The sequence below is a fragment of the Salvia splendens genome, chromosome 6, assembly GCF_004379255.2.
Source record: "Salvia splendens isolate huo1 chromosome 6, SspV2, whole genome shotgun sequence".
Classification (NCBI taxonomy): domain Eukaryota; kingdom Viridiplantae; phylum Streptophyta; class Magnoliopsida; order Lamiales; family Lamiaceae; genus Salvia; species Salvia splendens.
Genome location: NC_056037.1, coordinates 7611596 through 7635857, shown reverse-complemented (window position 1 = coordinate 7635857; position 24262 = coordinate 7611596). Strand labels below are relative to the sequence as shown.

General features: G+C 39.8%; 3 protein-coding genes across 4 annotated transcripts; 2 read left to right on the top strand and 1 right to left on the bottom strand.

Moving 5' to 3' along the window:
* Positions 1-6361: 6361 nt before the first annotated feature.
* LOC121807756 (CBBY-like protein) lies at positions 6362-10546 on the top strand. The gene is made up of 11 exons (XM_042208065.1): positions 6362-6691; positions 7475-7524; positions 7617-7680; positions 8080-8128; positions 8241-8309; positions 8517-8578; positions 9071-9151; positions 9360-9514; positions 9586-9670; positions 9849-9992; positions 10254-10546. The coding sequence occupies exons 1-11, from the start codon at positions 6399-6401 to the stop codon at positions 10354-10356; spliced, it is 1155 nt and encodes a 384-aa protein (XP_042063999.1). The 5' UTR covers positions 6362-6398; the 3' UTR covers positions 10357-10546.
* LOC121807755 (U-box domain-containing protein 30-like) lies at positions 10430-12967 on the bottom strand. Of its 2 annotated transcripts, XR_006052029.1 has the most exons (2): positions 10816-12967; positions 10430-10559 (listed from the first exon to the last, which is right to left on the bottom strand). XR_006052029.1 is itself a non-coding variant. In XM_042208064.1 (1 exon), the coding sequence occupies exon 1, from the start codon at positions 12319-12321 to the stop codon at positions 10996-10998; it is 1326 nt and encodes a 441-aa protein (XP_042063998.1). In that variant the 5' UTR covers positions 12322-12967; the 3' UTR covers positions 10631-10995. The 2 variants fall into 2 exon arrangements, 1 of the variants encoding a protein (XP_042063998.1); XM_042208064.1 differs by lacking the exon at positions 10430-10559 and having other exon boundaries at positions 10631-12967.
* Positions 12968-14854: 1887 nt separating this feature from the next.
* LOC121808713 lies at positions 14855-16418 on the top strand. Its single transcript, XM_042209308.1, has 2 exons — positions 14855-15790; positions 15882-16418. The coding sequence occupies exons 1-2, from the start codon at positions 14855-14857 to the stop codon at positions 16416-16418; spliced, it is 1473 nt and encodes a 490-aa protein (XP_042065242.1).
* Positions 16419-24262: the final 7844 nt, after the last annotated feature.

Sequence of the window (24262 nt, the reverse complement as noted above, 5' to 3'; positions counted from 1 at the left end):
AAGAACAATGTGTGGTCAGAGTTGCTTTGTTTGAATCCAGCGGAAGTCATGGCCTGACAGAATCTCCCAAACCATACTCTAGGAGATTGCTTGAGTCCATACAGTATTTTCTTCAATTTGCACACTTCTCCATTCTTGAACTCTCCAGAGTAGCCCGGAGGAGCTTCCATGTAAACTTCTTCATTTTTTTCAGTTCTCCATGTAGGAAAGCGTTGGTCACATCAAATTGGTATAATGGCCAGTCCTTGCATGCGGCGATGGAAATCAGCACCCTCACAGTACTCATCTTGGCGACCGGAGAGAAGGTCTCATCATAGTCTATCCCATACGTTTGAGTGTATCCCTTAGCCACCAATCTGGCTTTGTATCTCTCGATCGATCCATCTGCCCTGCGCTTGATTGTGAATACCCATCGACATCCTACCGGCTTCTTCCCTTCCGGCAAGATGTGTTTCTCCCATGTCCGATTTTTTTATTAGAGCTTTCATTTCCTTCTCCATTGCTGCTCTCCAATGCTTGTCTCGTAGCTTCTTCGACAGAGCGTGGTATGTCTTCATCTTCATATAGGGCTGCTTCAAAGGCCCTGACCATCTCAGTCAGCTGCCCAATCACAGTATATGTTGCAGGATATCTGGGCTTTTGACGACCCTGCCATTCCGGAGAGTACCATTTGGGTGGGACTCCCTTCGTCTGTCTGTAGGGCAGCTTGTATAATCCCGTGTCTACATCCACCCCTTGATCCTCATCTGTACCTCCTTCACTGGTCTCCCCATCACTTCCAGTTCCACCATCTTCCTGTGTCACATTGTTAGTCTCGTTAACTTGAGAATTATTACTGGGACTTACCTTAGGAGTGGAAGACAGTGATGATAGATTGGGCTGTTGACTATGAGACGTCGCGGATGGCTCGATGGTGTTGTTATCCTCCTCGGTGGGGTCCTGGCTGGCTAGTGGATTGATAAGAGGAACAATGGAAGGTGAATGTGGCTTTGGAGATGTAGTGGGATTAAAGCAACTTGGAGGGTCGCTAGTGTCTCTCTCCACCTGACTCTCAAGTTGGTGGTAAAAGTACTCTCCCTCAACAAAGTCACAGTTCATGGTGGTGTAGAGGTGGTGGTTCTTTGGGTCGTAACACCTGTACCCCTTTTGGTTGACCCCATATCCGACGAACACACATTTGACTGCACATGGGGAAAACTTTGATCGGTCGTGTTTGGGAACGTGGATGAAGACTGTGCATCCAAAGACTTTGGGCTCGAGGGACAAGGAGGATGGTGTTTCTATGAAGGTGGATAGGGTGTCGAGAGAAGTTTTGAAGTTTAGGATGTATGTGGGGAGTCGGTTTTGTAGGTAGACTGAGGTGGCTATTGCTTCTGGCCAAAAAGATTTTGGTGTACGTGACTCAATAATGAGGGCCCTGGTCATTTCCAGGAGAGTCCTATTTTTCCGTTCTGCTACCCCATTTTGTTCGGGGGTGTAGGCACATGTGGTTTGGTGAACAAGACCATTGTCAGAAAAGAAGGTTTGCATTTTTGTGTTAACGTACTCCCCCCGTTGTCGGATCTAAGGATTTGGATACGTTGCTTATATTGTGTTTGGATAAGTTTGTAAAAATTATGAAACTTCTCAAAAACTTCAGATTTGTTTCTCAAGAAATATACCCAAGACATTCTAGTACAGTCATCCACAAATAATAAGAAGTATCTAAATCCATTCCCATCAGTAACAGGTGCAGGCCCCCAAATATCAGAGTGGATTGATGAAAAAGGGTTGTTCACATGAGTATTGTTCAACTAAAACGAGTGTCGGTGGCTTTTGGCCAAAAAACAAGTCTCACAATTTAAACTATCTGAAGCAGGAATTTTTGGAAAAAGTAGGCGTAAATATCCTAGAGATGGATGCCCTAACCGACGATGCCACAACCAGGTTTGCTTGTCTGTCAGTCTGTGAGTTAGCATTGCAGCCCTGGGTTGAGCCATCCTGTCTACATAGTATAGTCCTTTGTGTTCAGTGCTAGAGATGCCCACCGGTTCCGGTTCCGGTGGTTAACCGGCGAATCGGAACCGGCGGTTCCGATTCCGAACTTGAACCTTGGCGATTTCCTCGAACCGGAAACGTCACAATTCGGGTCGCGGTCCGGTTCAGGTTCAAGATTTTTCGAACCGAAACCGTCATCGAACCGCCGGTTCAGGCGCGGAAACCAAGGCATAAGGGAGGGAAGCTTTTCGAGCGTGAAAACCGGTCGGTTCCAGCGGTTAACCGCCGGTTAACCGTGAAATCCGGTGATTAACCGGCGGTTTTCCGCCAAAACCGTCGGTTTTTCCAAAAATTCAATTTTTTTTTTCAGATTTCAAATTCGAATTCTTCCATTTTCCCCCCATTTTTATCTATAAATACCCCAATCTATCCTCATTTACATTCACCCCACTCGTGTGTTAATAAGAGTTTCTCTCTTCAATCTCTCAATTCTCTCTCTTTGTCTCCAATTTATCATTTGTACTATTGTGCTTCCATTTAATTACTCAAGTGCTACTCTTATTACGCATTGTTATACACTTATACTTGTTCCCGTAGTTCTATAAGTTGTCTTTCTTTCTCAATTGCTTAAATAAAAAAATATATATTGTTCCATATTTCTACATTTCTATTATATAATGCTGTATACTTGTATATGTATTGTAAATTGCAATGTATCGTTGTTCGTTACAACTCAAATTCAATAAAATTGATATCATTTTCATCTTATTCGTCTTATTTCAATTTAAATTATCCATTGTCTTGTTCCAATTTATTGTATAAGTCCAAATTTCAAATTTATATTACATTATTGTATGTTGTATACTTGTATATGTATTGTAAATTGTAATGTATCGTTGTCCGTTACAACTCAAATTCAATAAAATTGATATCATTTTCATCTTATTCGTCTTATTTCAACTTAAATTATCCATTGTCTTGTTCCAATTTATTGTAGAAGTCAAAATTTCAAACTTATATTATATTATTGTATGTTGTATACTTGTATATGTATTGTAAATTGCAATGTATCGTTGTCCGTTACAACTCAAATTTAATAAAATTGATATCATTTTCATCTTATTCATCTTATTTCAATTTAAATTATCCATTGTCTTGTTCCAATTTATTATATAAGTCCAAATTTTAAATTTATATTACATTATTGTATGTTGTATACTTGTATATGTATTGTAAATTGTAATCTGTTACAACTCAAATTCAATAAAATTGATATCATTTTCACCTTATTCGTCTTATTTCAATTTAAATTATCCATTGTCTTGTTCCAATTTATTGTATAAGTCCAAATTTCTAATTTTTTAAAAAATCGAACCGCGAAACCGCCGGTTTTCGAACCGGAACCGTGTAAACCGCCGGAAAACCGGCGGTTTTTGAACCGGAACCGGAACCGTGAAATAGACTCACGGTCCGGTTCCGGTTCCGACTTCGACCAAACCGGAACCGCCGGTTTTGGAACCGTGGGCAACACTACTTGCCCAATTATCCTCACCGTCTTCGTATCCCGTAAAATGCAAAATTGTGGTTGCATTAGTAAGTTGCAGTTGAGTTCTCGTGTTACTTGACTAATGGAAATCAGTTTGTGAGACAACGAAGGAACATATAGGCAATCAGACATCTTTAAATCTGGTGAAATAGCAATTGAGCCAGCCCTTGAACGTGTGCTAAATCCCCACTTGCGGTCTGTATATAGGTTTTTTTTTGTGGTGGAGATATTGGCAAAATCAGAGGCATCATAGGACATGGTATCGGTGGCTCCACAATCAAATATCCAATGATTAAGTTTTTCTTGATTTTCGGAAATATTTGGGATGTTTGGCAGATTGGCTAAGGCTTGGAAGGCATTTCTACACTCAATATTGGGCTCGGTATAGAGGATTTTATTACTTGGGGCAGTAAGACATGGTTTTAATTGTTTATGGGGTCCCTTTTGCAAATTTCTAGAAAGTTGGGGGCAGAACGACACATAAATGACATATGGGGTCGGAAATCTAATTCTGCGTAGATTTGGGCTAGTTTTTCAAATAAAGGAAAGTTATGTGGTGCATAATGGGTGTTAAGGGATTTTGAGGGGTTTTGATTACAAAACCCCCCTTTACCTCCTCGAAACCTAGCCGCCATCAATCCCGATCCAACCTCCCCTTGTTGCGCTCCGTCTCCGATTGTCACTCCCGACGAGACCGTCGGCGTGGTACCGCTGCCCGTTGGCACTCCGCTATTTTGGTGTGGTCCGGTGTTGGTAGCGTCCGGCCAGCCTCCTCCTGCCACCGCCACCGCTGCTCTTCCGCCACTGCCTCGGTTTTGGTTCCGGTTGGCCACCCTTGCTGCTCTGGCTTTCTTCATTTCGTCCCACCATTCGGGGTACCCAATTAGGAGGAAACACCCCTCCTTGGTGTGTTTTTTTCCTCCACAGTGGGAGCAAACGAGCCGGCTTTTGTCCTCGTCTCCTGTTCGGTTTCGGTTTGAGGAGTAGCCTGGCGGCGGCGGTCGGTTTATGGCGGCTAATCCAGCGCCGATGCCTCCCGTCGGTGGTTCCTTCGATTCAGGTTTGAGGACTCCCGAATTTATAGCTTCCCTTCTAATTATTCCATACGCTTGCTTTACTGTGGGGAGAGGGTCTTTGTTGATTATCTCCTTTTTGACTGCATCGTATTTGTGATCTAGGGCTCGCAAGAATTGGTATACCCGAAATCTTTGTTCCCTCCGGTTGTATTTTTCGATCTCTGTCGGATAGCTCATTGGATTTGGATCTCAGGTGTCGATCATGATCCACAAATCTTGGAATTTGTTCCATAATTCCTCCAAAGTCATTGTGCCTTGTCTCATGTCGTAGGCTTGTTGGTGCAGATACCATATCTGGACAGGGTCTGAGCCACTCCCGTATGTGGTGGCGAGTCCGTCCCATAAGTCTCTTGTCATCTCATATCGGGACACCTCGTTGACCAGGCTCGGCTCGAGGTTGTTGATGATCCAATTGAACACCGTATCGTCCCGTTGTTGCCATTTTGCGTAACCGGGATCATCGATCGGGGGGGGGGATTTGAAACTCCGATTACGTGAGAGGCCATTCCTTTTCCCCCGATCGCTCGCTTCATGAGGGTCACCCATAGGGGATAGTTATCTCCGTTCAGTTTGGTTTTCACAGAGACTTCCTCGAAATTCTCGGGGTGGTCTGGTTGAACTGGAGGGGTCTTTTCCGGTGGTTTGGTTTCTGGTGGCATGTTGAAATTTTGTTTCATGAATGCCGCAAGTTGTGCAGCGAATTCAGGTGGAAAGGCAGCAGATTGGCTGCCCTCGGTTTGGGGTTTTTTTTGGAGTGTTTGGTTCTGAGTCTGACATGGTTTGAGTTGCTAATTTGCAGGTTTTGGTTCGAAGGAGATTAGGCTAAAGGCCGAGAATGGTTAGGGGCGATGATGACTTTGTTTCTGAGTCCCATGGAGTATGGAACCCGCTCTGATACCATCTTGAGATGGAGGGATTAATCGAGAAGAGAAGATTTGTAGGAGGAAGATGTCATGCTTCTTATTTCTGTATATTTTTTTGTACAGCCTTTTACATCTCTTTATAGGAGAGAGTATATGTAAATATGGGAGAGAATAATCTATTCATGATCTAAATCAATTACATATCAATTCCATGACTATTGATCGATTAATTGCTGAGTTTGATCCTTTCCCAACTTAGAATGATTCTCTCCAATCTTTCCTTATTGACAATATTAAAAATGCTAAATTTAAGAAGCAAGAGAGTTTGTCAATATATCAACATAATGTTGAGGAAATTACTAAAACAAAAAATGTATTCTAAGTAGAAATCCAAACTAACCCATATAGGAGTACAATATATGATCATATTCAGTCTTGGAGACATGGTTGAACTTGAAATATCCTGTATATCGATCATGAGTAATATACTTCTTACAAAATCCATTTTCCTAGAGAAATTATGCTTGTTTATTCTAAATTTTCAAATTCAAATTTTATATATTATTGGTTTCACAAATTTGAGCAATTCCATGCTTAGTTATGGTCGTTGAAAATGCTGATTTGAGCAGCGTAGCGCAGCACCGAGCTTAACGATTAAGCACACGACAACATGCTTTGGGCAACTGCTAAGCACATCTATGCGCATACTTTAGGTAAACAAAAGTTTAAAATGTTAAATGTTTTAGGGGCCTTTTGATATTAAACAAAACTGTGGTCCTTAAAAGTGGATATTATTTTGTAAAACAAATGTTTAAAATATGAAAAGTTTTAGGGGTCGTTTGATATTAAACAAAAGCGTGGTCCTTAAAAGTGGATATTATTAAAAGCCTGCTCAAAAAATCTTTAATTCTCTCCACTTCACCCAAACTGTCAACCATGGAAACCGCTTCGTCGCCGATTTTATACACACTCCGATTTCGCGGCGGCTCCGCCACCTCCACTTCCGCTGCTCACGCTGCCAATACTGCTAGAGTGCACTACCACATACGAAGAAAGAGTCCAAGCGACATTTCTCTGCTTGCTTCTCCAGGAAATTGCCTTTGTGGTAGTTTATGCGGACGGTTCCAGAAGAAATTGCGGTTTGGTCAGTTGATTTGCGATGCTTCCTCGCAGATGCTAGCTGAACGTGATCAATCGCAGAAATTTGCGGTACTAATTGAAGTGGAAGGGTGTGTATTTGATTGCCATTTTAGTGATTTTATTTTGTGCATTTCGTTTTTCTGGATTTCTTGTATTCTCTGGAGATTTTTTCAGTTATTGCTTGAACTTATGTTGATACATTGGCTGGTGGTGTATTTTGCATGGAGTATTCAAGTAATTTTAGGTTCGGTTTTCGGTAATTATCTGTTTCTGCTGAATTTGTGAACCTGACATTATGGAAAAGCTGCTTCTAGTTTGAACTTTTTTTACCTCGATTTTTTATGTTACAGTTTGAATTTGAGTGTAATTAAATTTGAGTGTATTATTGTTCATAATAAGCATTTGGTGGCGTTGGATTGGGGGTGGTGGATAGCTCCAAAAGAGGTGAAATGTTGAATTTAAATAAGAGTGTATTATTGTTCATAATCTGCATTTTTCAATGACTCTAACCTGCCTAATAAATTTAGTCCAATGGTTGAAATATGATGTAAATTGATTGCATTGTAGCCGGATATGAAAGTGACAACGCTCCCAATCAAGGATTTGTGTTTATGTTGCAATATTATTTGCTATGCTTATTTCATTTATTTGATGTTACTAGGATGAAGGATTTGAGCATAATGCTGTCCAAGTAAGATCCGTGTTAAACTATTAGGTCAATGTTAGATATAATTTCACGCTTTTTCTTACCATTGATTGACTCATGTTACTGATTGTGCCTTCCATTCTGAAAATCATCAAAATGGTATACTCTAATACTGGGGTGGCGCCAAAACCTTTTTAGTTGAGCTGATGAGTTTTCTTTTCATCAGGGTCTTAATGGATGTATACCGGTTATGCAACCGCCAAGCATTTAATGCAGGTGCTCATATTACCTGGAATTTGTGTTTTCTTACTTAAGACTTGTACATTTGTTCTTGTGAATGCTTATGTGGTTTCTTTCAATAATTTCAGCATTTAAACAGCTGGGATTAGATTGTGCAAATTGGAGTGAACCAGTTTACTTGGACCTTCTAAGGTTTGGTGGTATATCAATTATTCAGAGAAGTTGTGTTTAAGTTTGGTTCACCTTGGGATATCAATTTACATATATACGAAGCTTCTCTTACCCCCCCTTCTTCTCTCCCAGTTTCAGAATTAGCTGTCCTGGTATTCTTTGTTTTGCACGTAGTAGTCTAACTAGTTTCTTGTCGCTTCTTGATCCGTTAAGCCTCGCATGATTTGACCTTGTTGCTTCAGTTTTGCGGCCTGGGTATCTTCTTTGCTTCACTATTCTTCGCATGTTGGGTTGTAGACACCAAAATCCATTTAAGTCCATGTGTTGAAGATGGAGTGCTTGAAACTTTTATGCTTGGCTCTTGTGAAACATATCCTGCAAAAAAAAACAACTTACACTAGCCTGTTTTTTAATGCACAGGAGAAGTGTTGGTGATGAAGAAAGGATGTTAATATTGTTTTTTAACAGGGTGAGTTATTTCGATATCTTTTAACATATCAAAATGTGAATCTTTTCCCTTATTCAGTCTTACTAGCTTTTGACAGCTTCAATTTAATGAGTGTAGTACGTTATTGTTGCAGATTGGTTGGCCCACATCAGTTGCCACAAGAGAGAAAGGGAGTTTTATGAAAAATGTTTTACGTGAGAAGGTATTTTATAGAGTTATTATTTAGGCAGATATCTAACTGTTTTCTCTGGGATCACTTATCTAAACAGCATTTATGTCGTTCCTGGTCGCAGCGAAACTGATAGGTTATGCTTAAACTGCTGCTTCTATGATATATTGTATTCTTGTAGCATGTGAAACAACTTTTAAATTCTATATAGCTCAATTATGACCGGTTAACTGTCTGCAGAAGAATGCACTGGTTGATCTTGTCGCATCAAATGAATTTTCGTTGAGACCTGGCGCTGAAGAGTGAGTAATGAATTTTGTTCTGCCTGAGTTTAACTCGAATATGATGTAATACTAATCAGGCCTTTTAACTTAGGAATAAAATGCACTTCCTTTCTCCTATAATCATTTCAATCTCGTAAATAGATAACAATCATGCAGTATAGTTTCCTTCTAGTGCCACCAACAAACATACAGATGCACATGGTTTTAAGCATGGATAATAGGATGACATGATCTTTTTATTTTGAGTTTCTCTATAAAGTATTGAACTGTAACTGTTAGAGTTGTCTCTCACTTGCAAGAGTGTTATGTTATGAAATTGTTTTCATTTCCCTGCCCTGAAGCCTGTATTTTTATCATCAGAAATTTGTGTCTGAACTGGTAGCTGTAACTAGCTGGAAGATTTTGTGTTTTGGCTTGCTTATTAATTTGTTGTTTTTACTGTACTTTGACCACATTTTCATCAAGACAACACTTCTTACATTTCTTGCTTGTGGTTTCCCTCCATCTTAGGTTCATCAACAAGGCTTGTGAAGAAGCTGTGCCAGTGGCTATCTTGACAGCGTATAGCATAAGCGGCGAAAAGGTGGCAAGGTTAGTATTCTACATGCTTTCTTTGTTGAAAATATTTGGTTTATGTGCTAGCAAATAACAATATAACTGTTGGAAACGGTCGCTGATATGAATTGAAAAGAGTATTAGTATAAATACATATGGCATGGTATTAACATTTGATACTTTTGTGGCTTAACTTTTGCATGCAATAAGACAGTGATTTATTGGAAGTATTATTGATTATTAGATCAATTGTTGAAAAGCTTGGAACTGATAGAATATCGAAGATAAAGATCATTGGAGATGATGATGTAAAGCAAAGCTTTTATGGCCAACTTGTATTCGGAAAAGGTGTATCTTCCAGTTTGGATGAACAGCTAGCCAAGGCAGTGAATAAAGCTGGTAAGGGTTTGTGTTTACATATTGTTTCCTCTGTACACGCTGAATAAGATTTTCGTCATTTTTGGAGCCAGCTTCTGCCGAGAAACTGAGAGTCGCAGAGGAGGTTGCTTCCATGCTGAAGCTGAAAGTGGAACTTAACACTACTTCAAGTGAAAGGTTTTTTCACACTCGGCGTACACTATTTTTCAATCATTTCTCTATATTCCTTTAGCTAGAATGTGGAAAATATCATACTATAATATCTGAACGTGAGATGCTGCTTTGTATCATGCTTTGTTTTCATGTTAAATTTATGGAATACCGCAAACATAAATAGACGTTCTGGTTTATACAGCTTTCAAAATATTGTAGCTGCACTGAGGGCAGGAGCAGAAAAGGTAGATCTGCCGATTTACAACTGTGTCCTTGTTGCTGGAAGCCAATCTGGAGTTGCTGCTGCTGAGCGAATTGGCATGCCTTGTGTAGTTCTCAGGAGTGGGTAGGTTTACTTCATCTCGCACATGATCGATTTACCTCCCTACATATTATCTGAAATTGGATGAGAATTGGAGATGAATCAATCTTAACTATTACCAACTTGCCATCTACCTCCAATGCCCCCCCCCCCCTCCTATGAAGATCTTATATATATTCAGCTGATAGTCTTGAACATGGCATAGACTTGTTATTCTAAAACTAAATCTGCAGTGTACTGACCGATATTCTTGTGTTTTGTCGTTTCATGTGGCAAACCATGAAGCTCGACATCTAGAGCTGAATTCCAAGCTGCCGTTGCTGTGATGGATGGGTTTGGTGGCGCGGACCTGACCATTTCCAGACTTCGCAAAAAATTGTTTCCTTGAGCTGCATCTGATAGCTTCTGCAACAAAGAGCTCCGTTACGTTGTAAATTACAGTTGCACATTATGTTTTTGGTTATTTTTTATATACTCCTACCAGATTTATCTTCCGTTTTATCTGCTTCTCTTCGTTTTGTTGTAAATGACTGTTGCACATTATGTTTTTGTTTTGTGAATTACTCAAAGTTTCGACAGATGATTTTTCACCTGAAAAGTATTGGAGAGAATATGAGAGACATCAACAGAAAATTGAAAAAATAGCATAACAAAATTGGAAATGGGCAGTAAAGAAGTGAAAAATTGGTGATTGAATTGATTGTACACATGGAAATGATATCCAATACCCAAAAAAAGTACTAACAGAAATTCTACAGGTCGGTAGGGAAAATTTGGAGGATCTTGAATCCCTAAATATGAGAACTGCAAAGATTAAATGGAGCAAAGCAAATAGCTAAGAAATTACAATTGCAATCTGCTGCAAGCTCCACCAACACAGCCAATTTCAAGAACCCCAAGTGGCTACAAGCTTATCTGCGCCATTTTTTTTGTATCTTTACAAATGACATTATTCGTAACCGTCATGGCCACTGGCTCCTCCCCCTGGAGGTCGTCAGAAAATCTTGGTCTGAGCAGCACCTGGGTTTCATTGGATAGTTCTAGTCAGTTTGCACTTGGAGATGAATATCGTGTCCGAACAGTTGAGACTGCAGAGCTTCAAAAGCTCGGCAGCGCGCTGCTTGAGGGCTGGACTGCAGCCACTCTGGATGACGAGGAGGAGCTTAGCTGCAAGACCGGCATCCACAGCTCTCATTGAGCATTCTTGAGGCGAGAGGTTGCAGACAGAGCACAATATCGAGAGGGCATAATCGGTGCAGCACTCTGTGATCCTCATGAGTAGCTTAACCATGGTTGGGATAGTGTTCGAACAATCCTTCAACGCTTGCTTCCCTTGTGGCACAGACGAGAGGATGTCCAACACGGAGAGAGCTAGCTCGACACACTCTGGATTCAACACAGGTATCAGCTCTAACAGGTGAGGTATTGCCCCGATGCTGACAATCAAACTCCGGACCTCTTTGAGCGTGGAAATCGACTTAAGAAGGGCGAGGGCAGGCAAATGGCCATTAGGGTGCCTCTTATTCCTCACTAGCCTCATCAACGCGACCAACAAGCTATGGCTTGACACGAACTCCGTTCTAAAATCATTCTCCTCCTCCATCAGCATTTCAATCAACCTAACACAGTTAATCTTCGTCTCAATCGACCCCTCATTCAAAACGTCCACTACAGACGAGACTTTCGCAGGCTGCATCAAGCTCATCTTCGCCTCGGAAGTGAGGCTCAAGTTGACAAGAATCGCCACGACCTCAGACCCTATGGCGTAGGAAGTGAATGGACCTAGCAAGGACGAGACGAGGGCCGCGCCACCCTCATCCACTACAGTCTTCCTAGCAGTGGAGTGATTCGCCACGACCCTGTGCAGCTCCTTGAGGGTCTGCACCCGCGCCTGGCCCTTAACCCTCTTGAGATTGGCGAGGAGCTTGGACGCCCTGCCCTCAGCATCCTCTGATCGCTTCTTCATCTGCACATACTTGTGAGAGAACCAGGTGTGTGTCAAATGATGCAAGGTGGTGTTGGGGGTGAGGGTGTCGTCCCAGAGCTCCTGCATTGTGGTGGGGCAAGTGTAATGCCCCAAACTAAACCATTTCAAGATGTTGGACCTCTCATAGGTTTGGCCGGTGCAGAGTGTGACAGGATCTTGCATCGGTTCAAGGGAGATGGGGCAAATGAAAACTGAGGGAACCTCACACAAATTGAGCTCTTCAATCATCTTTTTCAGATCCAATTTCTCACCGCCGCATACCGCCACAGCGCCGCCCCCCAAAACACCATCCTTCACGGCGGATTCCACATCGAGAATACGCCCATCACCATCACCATCTTTAATACGAGGCTGAAACATAGGCATTTTGGCACTATTCTAGTTTCTAGCAGAATCAAACCTTTTGCCCAATTACTGACTGAAATGGCAAGGAATCTCCTCAATCAAGTGAAATACCAACAATAAAACCAACTACTACTGCACATCAAGTGTTTGTGAAAAAGGTTAAACAAGAAATTGGGGGAAATAATTTATCTCACTTTGCATTGACATTCACAAGCAATAATGCAGCTTTGAAAGAGTTTTTCCTCCCTCTCTCACTCACTTTTTGGGAATTTCTCTTTCCTCAGTCAAAAGAGGCATCACCATCATCACACAGCATTCATATTTAAGACTCTCCCAGAAAAATATCAATAACCACTTACTTCCAATTCAAGCCTCAGAAAAAGAAGAGAGATGATGAAGCGTATAAGCAACAAACTCTAAAGCAAAGACAGAGATCCAGGAAAATAATTCACAACCAAATCAAAAAAAAAACCCGAAGAAATGAGGCTTCAAAGGCCATGGCAATTAGAGGAGAGAGAAGGGGCATCTCCAGCACTTCCTTTTTCACCCTGGCAGTCCCACTCACAGTCGTAGTCTTGACTGAATCCAATAAATATTCATTTTATTCGACGGAGAAAACTAAAAATATATCCTTGAAACAACCAAAAATGCGAATTTCAACAGTGTATTTTAATACATAGATTTCTGGAAATTCCCACATATTGAAATAAAATAATAATCTTTCTTCAGGGTATTCAATAACTACAAAATTAAATATACAAATAATAAAAGTGCGTGCAACGGACACTTGACCGCCGTTGGTTTGACTGCTCTTCGTCACAGCCCAATTATATCGCACCACGTCATCATGATAATTAATTAGCTACATGAAAAGCATTTTCCATCATAAAGTAGTGATTGCTATTAGGAATTCTTCATTTAATTACATTCTTTGCATTAAATATACGTTGTTGTATTTAAAAGAGATCAAATTCATATACTCCATTAGTCCATTTGGATTTGAAGGCATTGGGAGCTTTATTGAATTCCGACGCATTTTAGAAAAAAATTACCTTTAATATATTCAAATTTATAAATAGATTTAATTAAGTTATAAATAACACCCCAAAATTTTAATATGAGATAAAAATACGTAATAAAAGGAGAAAGTTAATTAGTAAAGTAACACAACAATAGAATGGGGCATTTCCAAACTCAATAACACATTATTTATTTCCTATAAAAATCATGATTAATTTATTTATGATGATATAAAATTTATGAGGAATAAAATATTTGGTTTGGTGGCAGGGATCCACGAGTGGAACAACTCGCCACACACGTACGAGGCAAACAAATTTACTGTATCTGTATTATAGTTTGCATGCTGTAATTATCATTTACTTAAAATGACATTTATACCCCTAGTCTAGTCTTCACTTAATTGACCAGTTTTTTCATTGCAATCTTTATTGTTTTCAGTTTTCACTCATTTGAGTACATGTATGTAAGAGTTTTGTTTGAAAATTAAAAAAGCTAGAAATAAACACTACAAATGATAGTTAAATTGCCAAAAAAAATTGAAATTCATTATTTGTAAAATAAGGTTAAAAACATTTCTTACTACACGCTAGGAGTAATCAAGAAAATTAGGTACATATAGCTTGATAAAATATTCAAAATAAAAATAGTAGAATGGGAAAATATTCTAAAGGATGAGATAAAACCATCTTCAATCCCATCTTTTTTCTCAGATTCCTAAGGTTTTCATGATGGAAGAAAAGAAAAAATAAGATAAAAGATAAAAAAAATGCTTCTGGATAGGGGCGGGTCTAGAAATTCAAGTCAGAAGGGGCAAAAATATTTATATAAAGAAATTTTAAGAATTTGAGATAGAACATTATTATAAAAATTGAAAAATTGGAAAAATTAAAGAACAGAACAGAAACGATAAAAAGAAAATATGTTGAGGGGCATTTGCCACTTCCCCTTCAAGTAGCTCCGCCCCTTCTCCTTGAGTTATGAGCCTAAGGGATCTTCTCTTAAAGAAGGCTTGTTAGTATTACTCCCTCCGTCCCACATTTAGAGTCAGTTTTAGTTATGGCTCGGGTTTTAAGGAAGAGTTGGTTGGTGTAATAAATGAAGTGAGATGGTAGAATGTGTAATAAATGAGGTGAGATGGTGGAATGTGGGTCCCTTTTGACTTTTTAGATTTAAAAGATGTTTATTGTTGACTTGTAAGACAAATTCATTAAATTAAATAAACTTAAGGTAAATAAATGTTCATTATGATTAATCATTTACTAATAACAAAAAATAATGAAGGTTGAAACACAAAAAAGGGCATCCGGCCCATACTTGATTCAAACAAGGATTAATAGTGCTTTCTTTATTTCAAACTCCAAAATTTGGAGGGAATGCTGTACAATAAATGGAGGGAAACTTGTCTATGCTTAAGCTAAACCTATAAATACATTCACTCCATTCCTATCAAACTCATCTATTCCACCTACCAAAAAAGAAAGCAAACTTATTTATAGCTAAGTTGCCCTCAGAAAATTTTCATCATTGGGCAATGGAGATGGAGCAAGAGATGGATGAAGAGATGGAGCAGGAGCTGTTCGAACAGGATCAGTTTCAAGAGCCAGAGGATCAGTTTCCAGAGCCAGAGCCTCCACAAGAGGCAGAGTTTGGCCAAGGGCCGAGGGCCTCTCTAAGTTTGAGCAGCCAAGAGAAAAACCATATTGTGCAGTTCCTTCAACAGCAATGCAGAGCTGGAGCACTTCCACATGGTTCACTCATAGCAGCTGCAACAAAATTCAGAGTGCATCCAAGGACAGTCAGCCGCTTGTGGAGGATAGCCACTCATCAAATTGAACAAGGCCAACCTGTTGTCATGAAAGGCAAAGCATCAGGTTATACTAAGAAAAAAGGTAAAGTAAATCTTGATGAAGACAAGTTTAGACACTTGTCAATGCTTGAGAGATCCTCCATCAAAAAACTTGCTATTAAGATGGATGTTAGCAAGTCCACAGCTGGCAGATGGGTGAAGGGAAACAAAATCAGAGCCCATACAAATGCCATCAAGCCTGCACTTACTGATGTGAACAAAATAGCAAGAATGAGATGGAGTCTTAGTCATATTCAGCCAACCATATCTGAAGGAAAGCTAACATATCATGCAATGCACAACATTGTTCACATTGATGAGAAATGGTTCTACATGACAAAGACTTCAGACAGATACTACCTGTTGCCGGAGGAGGATGAGCCTTACAGGTCTTGTAAGTCAAAAAGATTCATCACTAAAGTGATGTTCATGTGTGCTGTCAGTAGGCCAATGTTTGGCAGTGATGGGCAGCCCATCTTTGATAGTAAAATAGGCATATTTCCATTCACACAACAAGTGCCAGCCATGAGGAAGTCAAAGAATAGGCCAAGAGGGACACTAGAGACAAAGCCTATCCCATCAGTTAACAAAGAAGCCATGAGAGAATGCCTTCTTAATCAGGTTTGTACATTTAAGTGTTTCTCATTACAGTATAGACATTATTAAGGTCATCATTTAGGTAACTAAGCTTGCATTAACATTTCATGCTCAGATTATACCAACAATCAAGGCAAAGTGGCCAGCCAATGCAAACAAGGAGATATACATCCAACAAGATAATGCCAAACCCCACTTGAAATCCTCTGACTTACAATTTGAGGCTATTGCAAGTACAGATGGTTTTAAATTCCATCTAGTCAGCCAACCAGCCAACTCCCCAGATTCAAATGTGCTAGACCTTGGCTTTTTTAGGGCCATTCAGTCTCTACAAGATGACAAACTAGCCACCAATATAGATGAATTGTTAGCAAATGTTTGGAGTTCTTTTCAGGAACTCACACCCCAGACTCTAAACAAGGTTTTCCTAACATTGCAAAGCTGCTTAACCAAGATCCTAGAAGTCCATGGGGGCAACAACTACAAAATACCCCACTTGAACAAAGATAGGTTGAGTAGGACAGTGGGGCTGCCTATCTCACTTGAGGTTGAAGAGATTCCGATTAGGGACAGCTTGGAGTATCTTCAACTTTCTCAGAATGATGTGGGTGGATCATATGAAATAGAACATCTAATCAGTGTGTTGGGATAGTAGCTAGGGCAATTGGTGAAGGGGTTTACAGTATAAGCATCAAACTAGGTTGGTGTTTAGGATGTAAACTTCTTTTTTTGGGTATGTGGCCTTTATTTTGGGTGTTAAGGGTATATAGGCTGCATTACTAGCTGTAGTATGTATAAATTGAAGTTGTAATTGGTTTAAGTGTGTGTTTTTTGTTCAAAAACCAGCACAAGGGCCAAATGACACACAATCAGAGCCTCCAACCCATAAAGGGGTGGCTCTAAGCATAATTATCCAACCAAGGCAGAGTATAGACATCATAGCATGCATATCTCACTGAATTTTCATCACAGAGGCCAAAAGGCACCAAATCAGAGCCTCCAACCCATAAAGGGGTGGCTCTAATCATAATTATCCAACCAACACAATGTATACACATAATAGCATACATAACTCAGAAAATTTCATCACATAGGGCAAATCACACTCAATCAGAGTCTCCAAACCGACTCAACAAGTCAGAACCTCCAACATTCCTCAATCAAATCCATACAAACAGCCTCCAAACCCTATATAGGGGGTGGCTTACCTCAACCGAAGAAACAAAGATTAGATGAAATCTTTCATGCTAGGCAACAAGATCAACAACATAGCTTTCTCATTCTCGGTGTACACCTTTGGAGAAGACGGTGGTTGAGCTTCGGATTCCGCACAGGGGTGGGACGATGGTTGGGTTTCAGATCCGTCGAAGACCCCAACCGAAGCTGGAAATTCAGATTCTCGGACAACCTCATATGAATGAGGTGTTTCAGACCCATCAACGCCACCAAACGGTGGTCGATTTCCCGATCGGTGGTACCAATCGACCGCTCGTTCGCTTTCTCACCGGTCAAGGACTTCCGGTGGAGTGTCAGGGACGATTAGGGTTTCTGGCTGCGCCTCCGGCGTTGCAACCCGATCATCAGCCATGATAAGGCAACGGTGATGGAGTCACGGCGGGTTTAGAGCGGCGACAAAACTGAGGCGCCGATTAGGGTTCGAGCGAGAGTGAATCGGGAAGGGGGAGGGTGGAGAGAGAGTGGGGAAAGGAGAGTAATGTAAGGGTTGGGTGGGTTGGGTGGGGTAGGGATTAATTAAATGTGGGGTTTTTGTTTTGAATTATTTTAGTGTTGATAATGGCATTTTGATGTAATTTTGATGAAGAGTGGGGTAAAATTGTATGTCCAAATATGGAAAATTCTAAAAGTGACTCTTAAACTGGGACGGACTTTTATGGCAAAAAGTTACTCTTAAACTGGGACGGAGGGAGTATTCAATATGTATTGTTTGGCCACTAGCCAAACGGGCAGGGACGAATCTAATGTTTTACCACTAGGGGCAAAATGCCCCACCTCAAAAAGAAATTTATATGCTATTTTATCATTAATTTCTAGTTTTTTTTAAATATCCTTTTATATACCCCTTCTTAAATTCTTAAAATATATTTATATAGATTTTTGCAACCACCTATATAGAATTTCTGGCTCCGTCCCTGCAAACAGGGGTCTCGATGTGCTATGTTTCTACTTTGGGTCCTAATTGTTATATTAGGTCTAACTCGTCGTTTGTGTGCCTATTTATGTAGAAGTAGGACACATAACTCTGTAATATGAAAATACAATATATATGTTCTCCTTTACTATCCGTGGACGTAGCCAACACAACGTTGGTGAACCACGTAAATTATGTCTCTTTATTTTTCTATTTGTCTCGATTACACAATTACTCTATTATGTTACAACAATGCTAAATTGGCCTAAAAAACACATGAAATCAGCCTTATTTGGGAGAATCCCACGAATCACGCGTCTAGGTGCTTTCATGCAAGGGTATCGCGGAGGGCGGAGGCTACAACACTAGAATTGTTGAGTTTTACGTAAGACTTTTGAATTCTTCTAAAATGGAGTACCAGATTTTACTCATAATTCGAGAATTAGAGTGGATTCCCCCTCAATTATATGGCACGATATGATTTCAAATCTGGAAAAGAGACTAGGGCTGCCCTGCCGAATATTTTATCACATGCCATATTTACAATTTTTTGACAAGATGGCTCAAAATCATTCTATTCTGATAATTACTAAAATTTTGTTCATCGCTATATTTGCAACTTTATTGAAAAATATTCTTTTTCGTCGTTGCATATTATTATGGTCATACTAATTTTTTACTATTCAATAGTATGAGGTAGTATAGCAAATTATTATCGATTGGGTACAAAATGATGTTAAGTAATCCCTCCGTTCTCTTATTGTTAATGAAATCAGAATCGAAAGCTTCACAAGAACAAGAAAGATGGAGAGAACACGAGAGAAATCTTATTCAATCTGAATTGGAAAGCTTCTATGATTACACTCTGAGCCCTAATCTTCAGCTAATAAGCAGTAAAACTAATCATCAACTAACTTGTTGATCTAACGGTCACAATGAAATCTATCAACTATACAAATCTACGGACATGATTAAACTCTTATTTAAAACCTTCCCTCAATTCTCTAAGTGTTGGGCCGACTATATCAAGTTGGGCTGCATTGAGCATACTCCACAAATCTCCACCTTGCTCAAGTAGCTCCAACTCCATCCTGCAAGAAAATCAATCTCCTGCACAGCTCCACATTCTCTCTCGGCAAAGCTTTGGTTAACATATCAGTTGGGTTTACAGCAGTATCTACTTTGAACACCTCCGCCTCACCCTTTTCTATCTTCTCTCTGATGAAGTGTAAACGAACATCTATATGCTTGTTTTGTTCATGGAAGACCTGATGTTTTGCAAGGCATATAGCACTGCTATTGTCACAACCAATAGCTATAGACTTCTGTACAACCCCAAGTTCAGCAACCAACCCCTTTACCCAGAAACTCTCTTTGACTGCTGCTGTCAAGGCAAGATATTCTGTCTCTGTTGTCGACAATGTAACTACATTTTGAAGACTTGACTTCCAACTAATTGCAGATCCAAACATGGTGAACACATACCCTGATTGAGATCTCATGTTATCTACATTGCTAGCAAAATCTGAGTCAGAAAATCCCATCAGAGTTTCTCCATTCCAGCGGCTACCTCCTCCATACAATATTCTCATATTTGTAGCTCCCTTTATGTATCTTAGCAGCCATTTGAGAGCAGCCCAGTGCTCTTTTCCATGATCAGACATAAACCTGCTAGTTAAACTTACAGCATGAGCAATGTCTAGCCTTGTACAAATCATGGCATACATTACACTACCTATGATGTTAGCATATGGAATGAGCTCCATTTCCTTTCTTTCCTTCTCATTCTTTGGTTTTTGATCCACATACAATTTAAAATGTTGTGCCAATGGTGTAGTTGTTTCTCTAAGGTTATCAACTTTGAACCTCTTCAACATTCTCAGTATATAGTCAGACTGACCCAGCCAGATGCATCCAATTTTTCTGTCTCTGACTATATTCATCCCAAGAATTTTCCTTGCAGGTCCAAGGTCTTTCATGTCAAAGTCTGACCTCAGATCATCCTTTACTTGCTGCACTTCCTTCATACTAGATCCAGCCACAAGCATATCATCTACATATAGCAACAAGTAAGCCACTGGCACTCCACCTTTTTTCTTGAAGTAGACACGTGAGTCATACTTGGATCTAGTGAAGCCACATTTCAGCATATGTGCATTGAACTTCTTATGTCACTGTCTGCTGGCTTGCGTCAACCCATAAATGCTCTTATTCAGCTTGCAAACTTTCATTTCCTCTCCAGGTTTAGCAAAGCCTTCAGGCTGCACCATGTATATGGTCTCCTCCAGATCCCCATTCAAAAATGTTGTTTTGACATCTAGTTGTTCAAGCTCCCAGTTTCTGTTTGCCACAACTGCCATCAGCATCCTAATAGAACTATGCTTTACAACAGCTGAGAATACCTCGTTGTAAGCAATACCATATTCCTAGCTAAAGCCTCTTGCAACCAACCTGACCTTATATCTGATAGAGCCATCTGCCTCTAGTTTCCTTTTGAAAATCCATTTGCAAGTGACCAACTTTCTTCCGTCCACTTTATCTACCAGACTCTATGTTCTATTTTTCATCAATGAATCAATTTCCTCATTCATAGCTTGCATCCACCTTTCTTTATCCTTGCTTGCCATAGCTTCTTTGTATGTCAATGGCACTTCAAGCCCCAGCTGCTCTACAACAGTTAGAGCATAAAATATCATCTCAGAGTCAGAAAATCTGGCAGGAAGTCTTGTTGTTGTTCTTCTGACCCGGTCTCTAGCCAGCTGATAATTTTTCAAATCCTCAGTTGCACTATCTTGCTGATGAGTCCCTGCATCTGATTCAACATCCTCATTAGTGCCCAACTCTTCACTCTCAGCATCTTTCTCATGTGCACCCTGACCCTGAGCTCCATTTGTATCAACACCAGACTCCACCTCAAATCATTACTATTACTAGCAACAATCCTGACACCATCAGAGGCATTTCCCTTGTTGAGATAAGGCATATCATTCTCCAAGAATATCACATCTCTACTGATCAGAATCTTGTGATTGCCAGGTCCTATACACCAGAGCCTATAACCTTTGACCCCACACCCCCTTTGATATCCCAACATTACACACATCAATGCCCTGGGATCCAATTTCCCTTGCTTCACATGAGCAAAGGCCTTACAGCCAAAGATCTTCAAATCAGAATAGCTTGACTGCCTCCCATACCATCTGAAATTTGGTGTGTCACCATTAATAGAGGAAGATGGACACTTATTCATTAAGTGTACTGCAGTAGAAGCAGCCTCCCCCCCAGAATTTCTTTCCTAAACCAGAAGAGAAAAGCATGCATCTAACTCTTTCAACTATAGTTCTGATAGCTCTTTCTGCCACCCCATTTTGTTGGGGATTCGGGGGAACTGTCTCGTGTCTTTTAATTCCCCTTTATTTACAGAAATTATCAAACTCTTTAGACAAATATTCAAGCCCATTATCAGTCCTTAAGCACTTCACCTTACAACCTTTCTCCAATTCAACTTCAGTAAACCACTCCTTAAACCTTCCAAAAGCTTCTGATTTTTCTTTTAGAATATAAATCCAAGTTTTCCTCAAATAATCATCAATCAAAGACATGTAATATCTACCTCCTCCTATAGTACTCACTGAGGTAGGCCCCCACAAATCACTATGTATATACTCCAGAGGTGAAGTAGAATTATGTTTACCTGTGAGGTATGGGAGCTTCTTTGCTTACCTCAGATGTAATCTTGGCATGGATGTATTTCTTGTGTTTCATCAGCAAAGATAACTTGCTTCTTCAATAATTCCTTCACACTGCCCATTGCTGGATGGCCAAGCCTCTCATGCCACAGCTTCATGCTGGCTGATTTCACTAGGTTCAGCTCATCCTTTTGAATCTTAATGACAGATGCATAAAGATAGTAAAGGCTTCCTCTTCTCTCAGCTGCCATGACCACACTATCTCCCTTTTTCACCAACATCTTCCCACCAGAAGAAAAGAGACAACAACCTTTTAATTCTAATGACCCCAATGATATCAAATTTCTCTTAACTTCTGGAATGTATCTGACATCATGGAGTACCTTTACTGATTGATCTTGCATCTTTAATCTGATGGATCCAACTCCTTTGATACTACATATCTGATTGTTCCCCAAAGTGATTGTACTAGAAGCATCACTAATCTTCTCAAACTAATCTAGATTGGGACATATGTGGAAGCTACAACCTCTATCCATTATCCAAGAAGCCCCATCTATTGTTTCCATCACATTCAAGGCCTCTGCTGCTTCATTTGATTCAACACACTCAGAAGTATTTGCACCTTGATTTCCAGATGTTGCTTGCTTTTTCTTCCAACCAAAACAATCCTTCTTGAGGTGACCGCGTTTCTTGCACCAGAAACACACCCTGCTCTCCTTTTGATCATTTGCAAATGCTTTAGGACCATCATACTTCTTCTTGAACCGCTTTTTTCCCTTGAACCCCTTTATGTTCAAGCTTTCTAACGCAGGGTCCCCAATTCTTGGATCGCTGTTTCTAGCATCAGTAGCTTGCAGCTCCTTTGCTCTGAGCACGGTCTAAACCTCCAAGAACTTGATGGTTCCTTCTCTCCCGTACATTATTGCATCACGTAGGTGATCATAGGATCTTGGCAGAGCATTTAGGAGAAGTATTGCCTTATCCTCATCGCCTATCGAAACATCGATATTTTCAAGATCATCGATTACTTTGTTGAAATCTTCAAGCTGCTCGATCACTCCTCTATCCTCCGAGAATTTGTACGAATAGAGCCTCTGCTTCATACACAGACGATCGGCGAGAGATTTTGTCAAATATAAACTCTCCAACTTTGCAAGAATTCTGGCCGCCGTTGTTTCTTTTGCGACCTCCCTCAGCACTTTATCGATGAGGCATAGCACCACCACACTGTGTGCTTTCGCGGCGATTTCAGCTCGCTTCGCCGCTGCTCTTTCATCAAGATCCGCCGCGGCGACTCTCTTCTCAGATTCAAGCGCCCCCGATAGACCTTGTTGAATAAGCATCGCGCACATCTTCATCCACCATAGACCGAAGTCATTTTTCCCGATGAACTTCTTCGCCTCGAGCCTTGTAGCCATCCTTCTCCGTGAATTCGATTCTTAACCAGAAAACCACAATCTACTCCGATTGCTCGCCTTCCCACAGACGGCGCCAATTTGTTAATGAAATCATAATCGAAAGCTTCACCAGAACAAGAAAGATGGAGAGAAAACGAGAGAAATCTTATTCAATCTGAATTGGAAAGCTTCTATGATTACACTCTGACATGAGCCCTAATCTTCAGCTAATAAGAAGTAAAACTAATCATCAACTAACTTGTTGATCTAACGGTCACAATGAACTCTATCAACTATACAAATCTACGGACCTGATTAAACTCTCATTTAAAACCTTCCCTCAATTCTCTAAGTGTTGGGCTGACTTGATCAAGTTGGGTTGCATTGAGCATACTCCACACTTATAATTTAGGCGGAATTTTTCGGTACAGAGTTTAAAAAATTAATGTTTAGTGTGTTAAGTAGATAGATAAAAGAGTAAGAGAGAGAAAAATATATAGAGAATAGAGTAGAAAGTAAATAAAGTAAGAGAGAAAAAAGTAAGAGTGAGAAAAATGTTAATTATTATTCCTTCAACTCATAAAAATATGGGCATTTCCATTTAAGAATGTTATTCCAATTTATTACTCTTATACATCAAGTTATTTACAATTTATATCACCATTAAAACACTAATAATAATAGGGTTCCACTATCCATTAACACTACGTTAACTACTATTCTCCTCTTTTCTCTTACTTTACCAATTTTGTCTTAATTTTCGTGTCATATCGTATTTTCATATTTTTATAAGACGGAGGGAGTACTATATATGAAATACGGAGTACTCTATTATGAGAGAACTTTCCCAAATAAAAAATGACTCAATTATTGAGGAACAGAGGAAATAATCTTTATAACATCATATCCAATATTATGCATGGCAAGTTTCTTAATGTCAGTGTCTTTTAAGATATACTACTAGTATCTAAAAAACATGCTCTAAATGACTAAATGTTCCAATTTCCTTTAAATTAGTTTGAAGACTTGGCAATTAAGTTAATGTATATGAAACATAGTGTACACTTAAAACTTTTATTGCTAGTGATCACAATTCACAAAGAGTAGTAGTCAAATAAAACTTAAGTTGGTGTCAAACGACACGAAATGAAAACTAGCTTAAAAGTGAAATTGGTGTCAAACAATACGAAATTATATTACTAGCACCTAATTATATCACTAGCACCTAATACACATCTACGTAAATAATAGTAGTAAA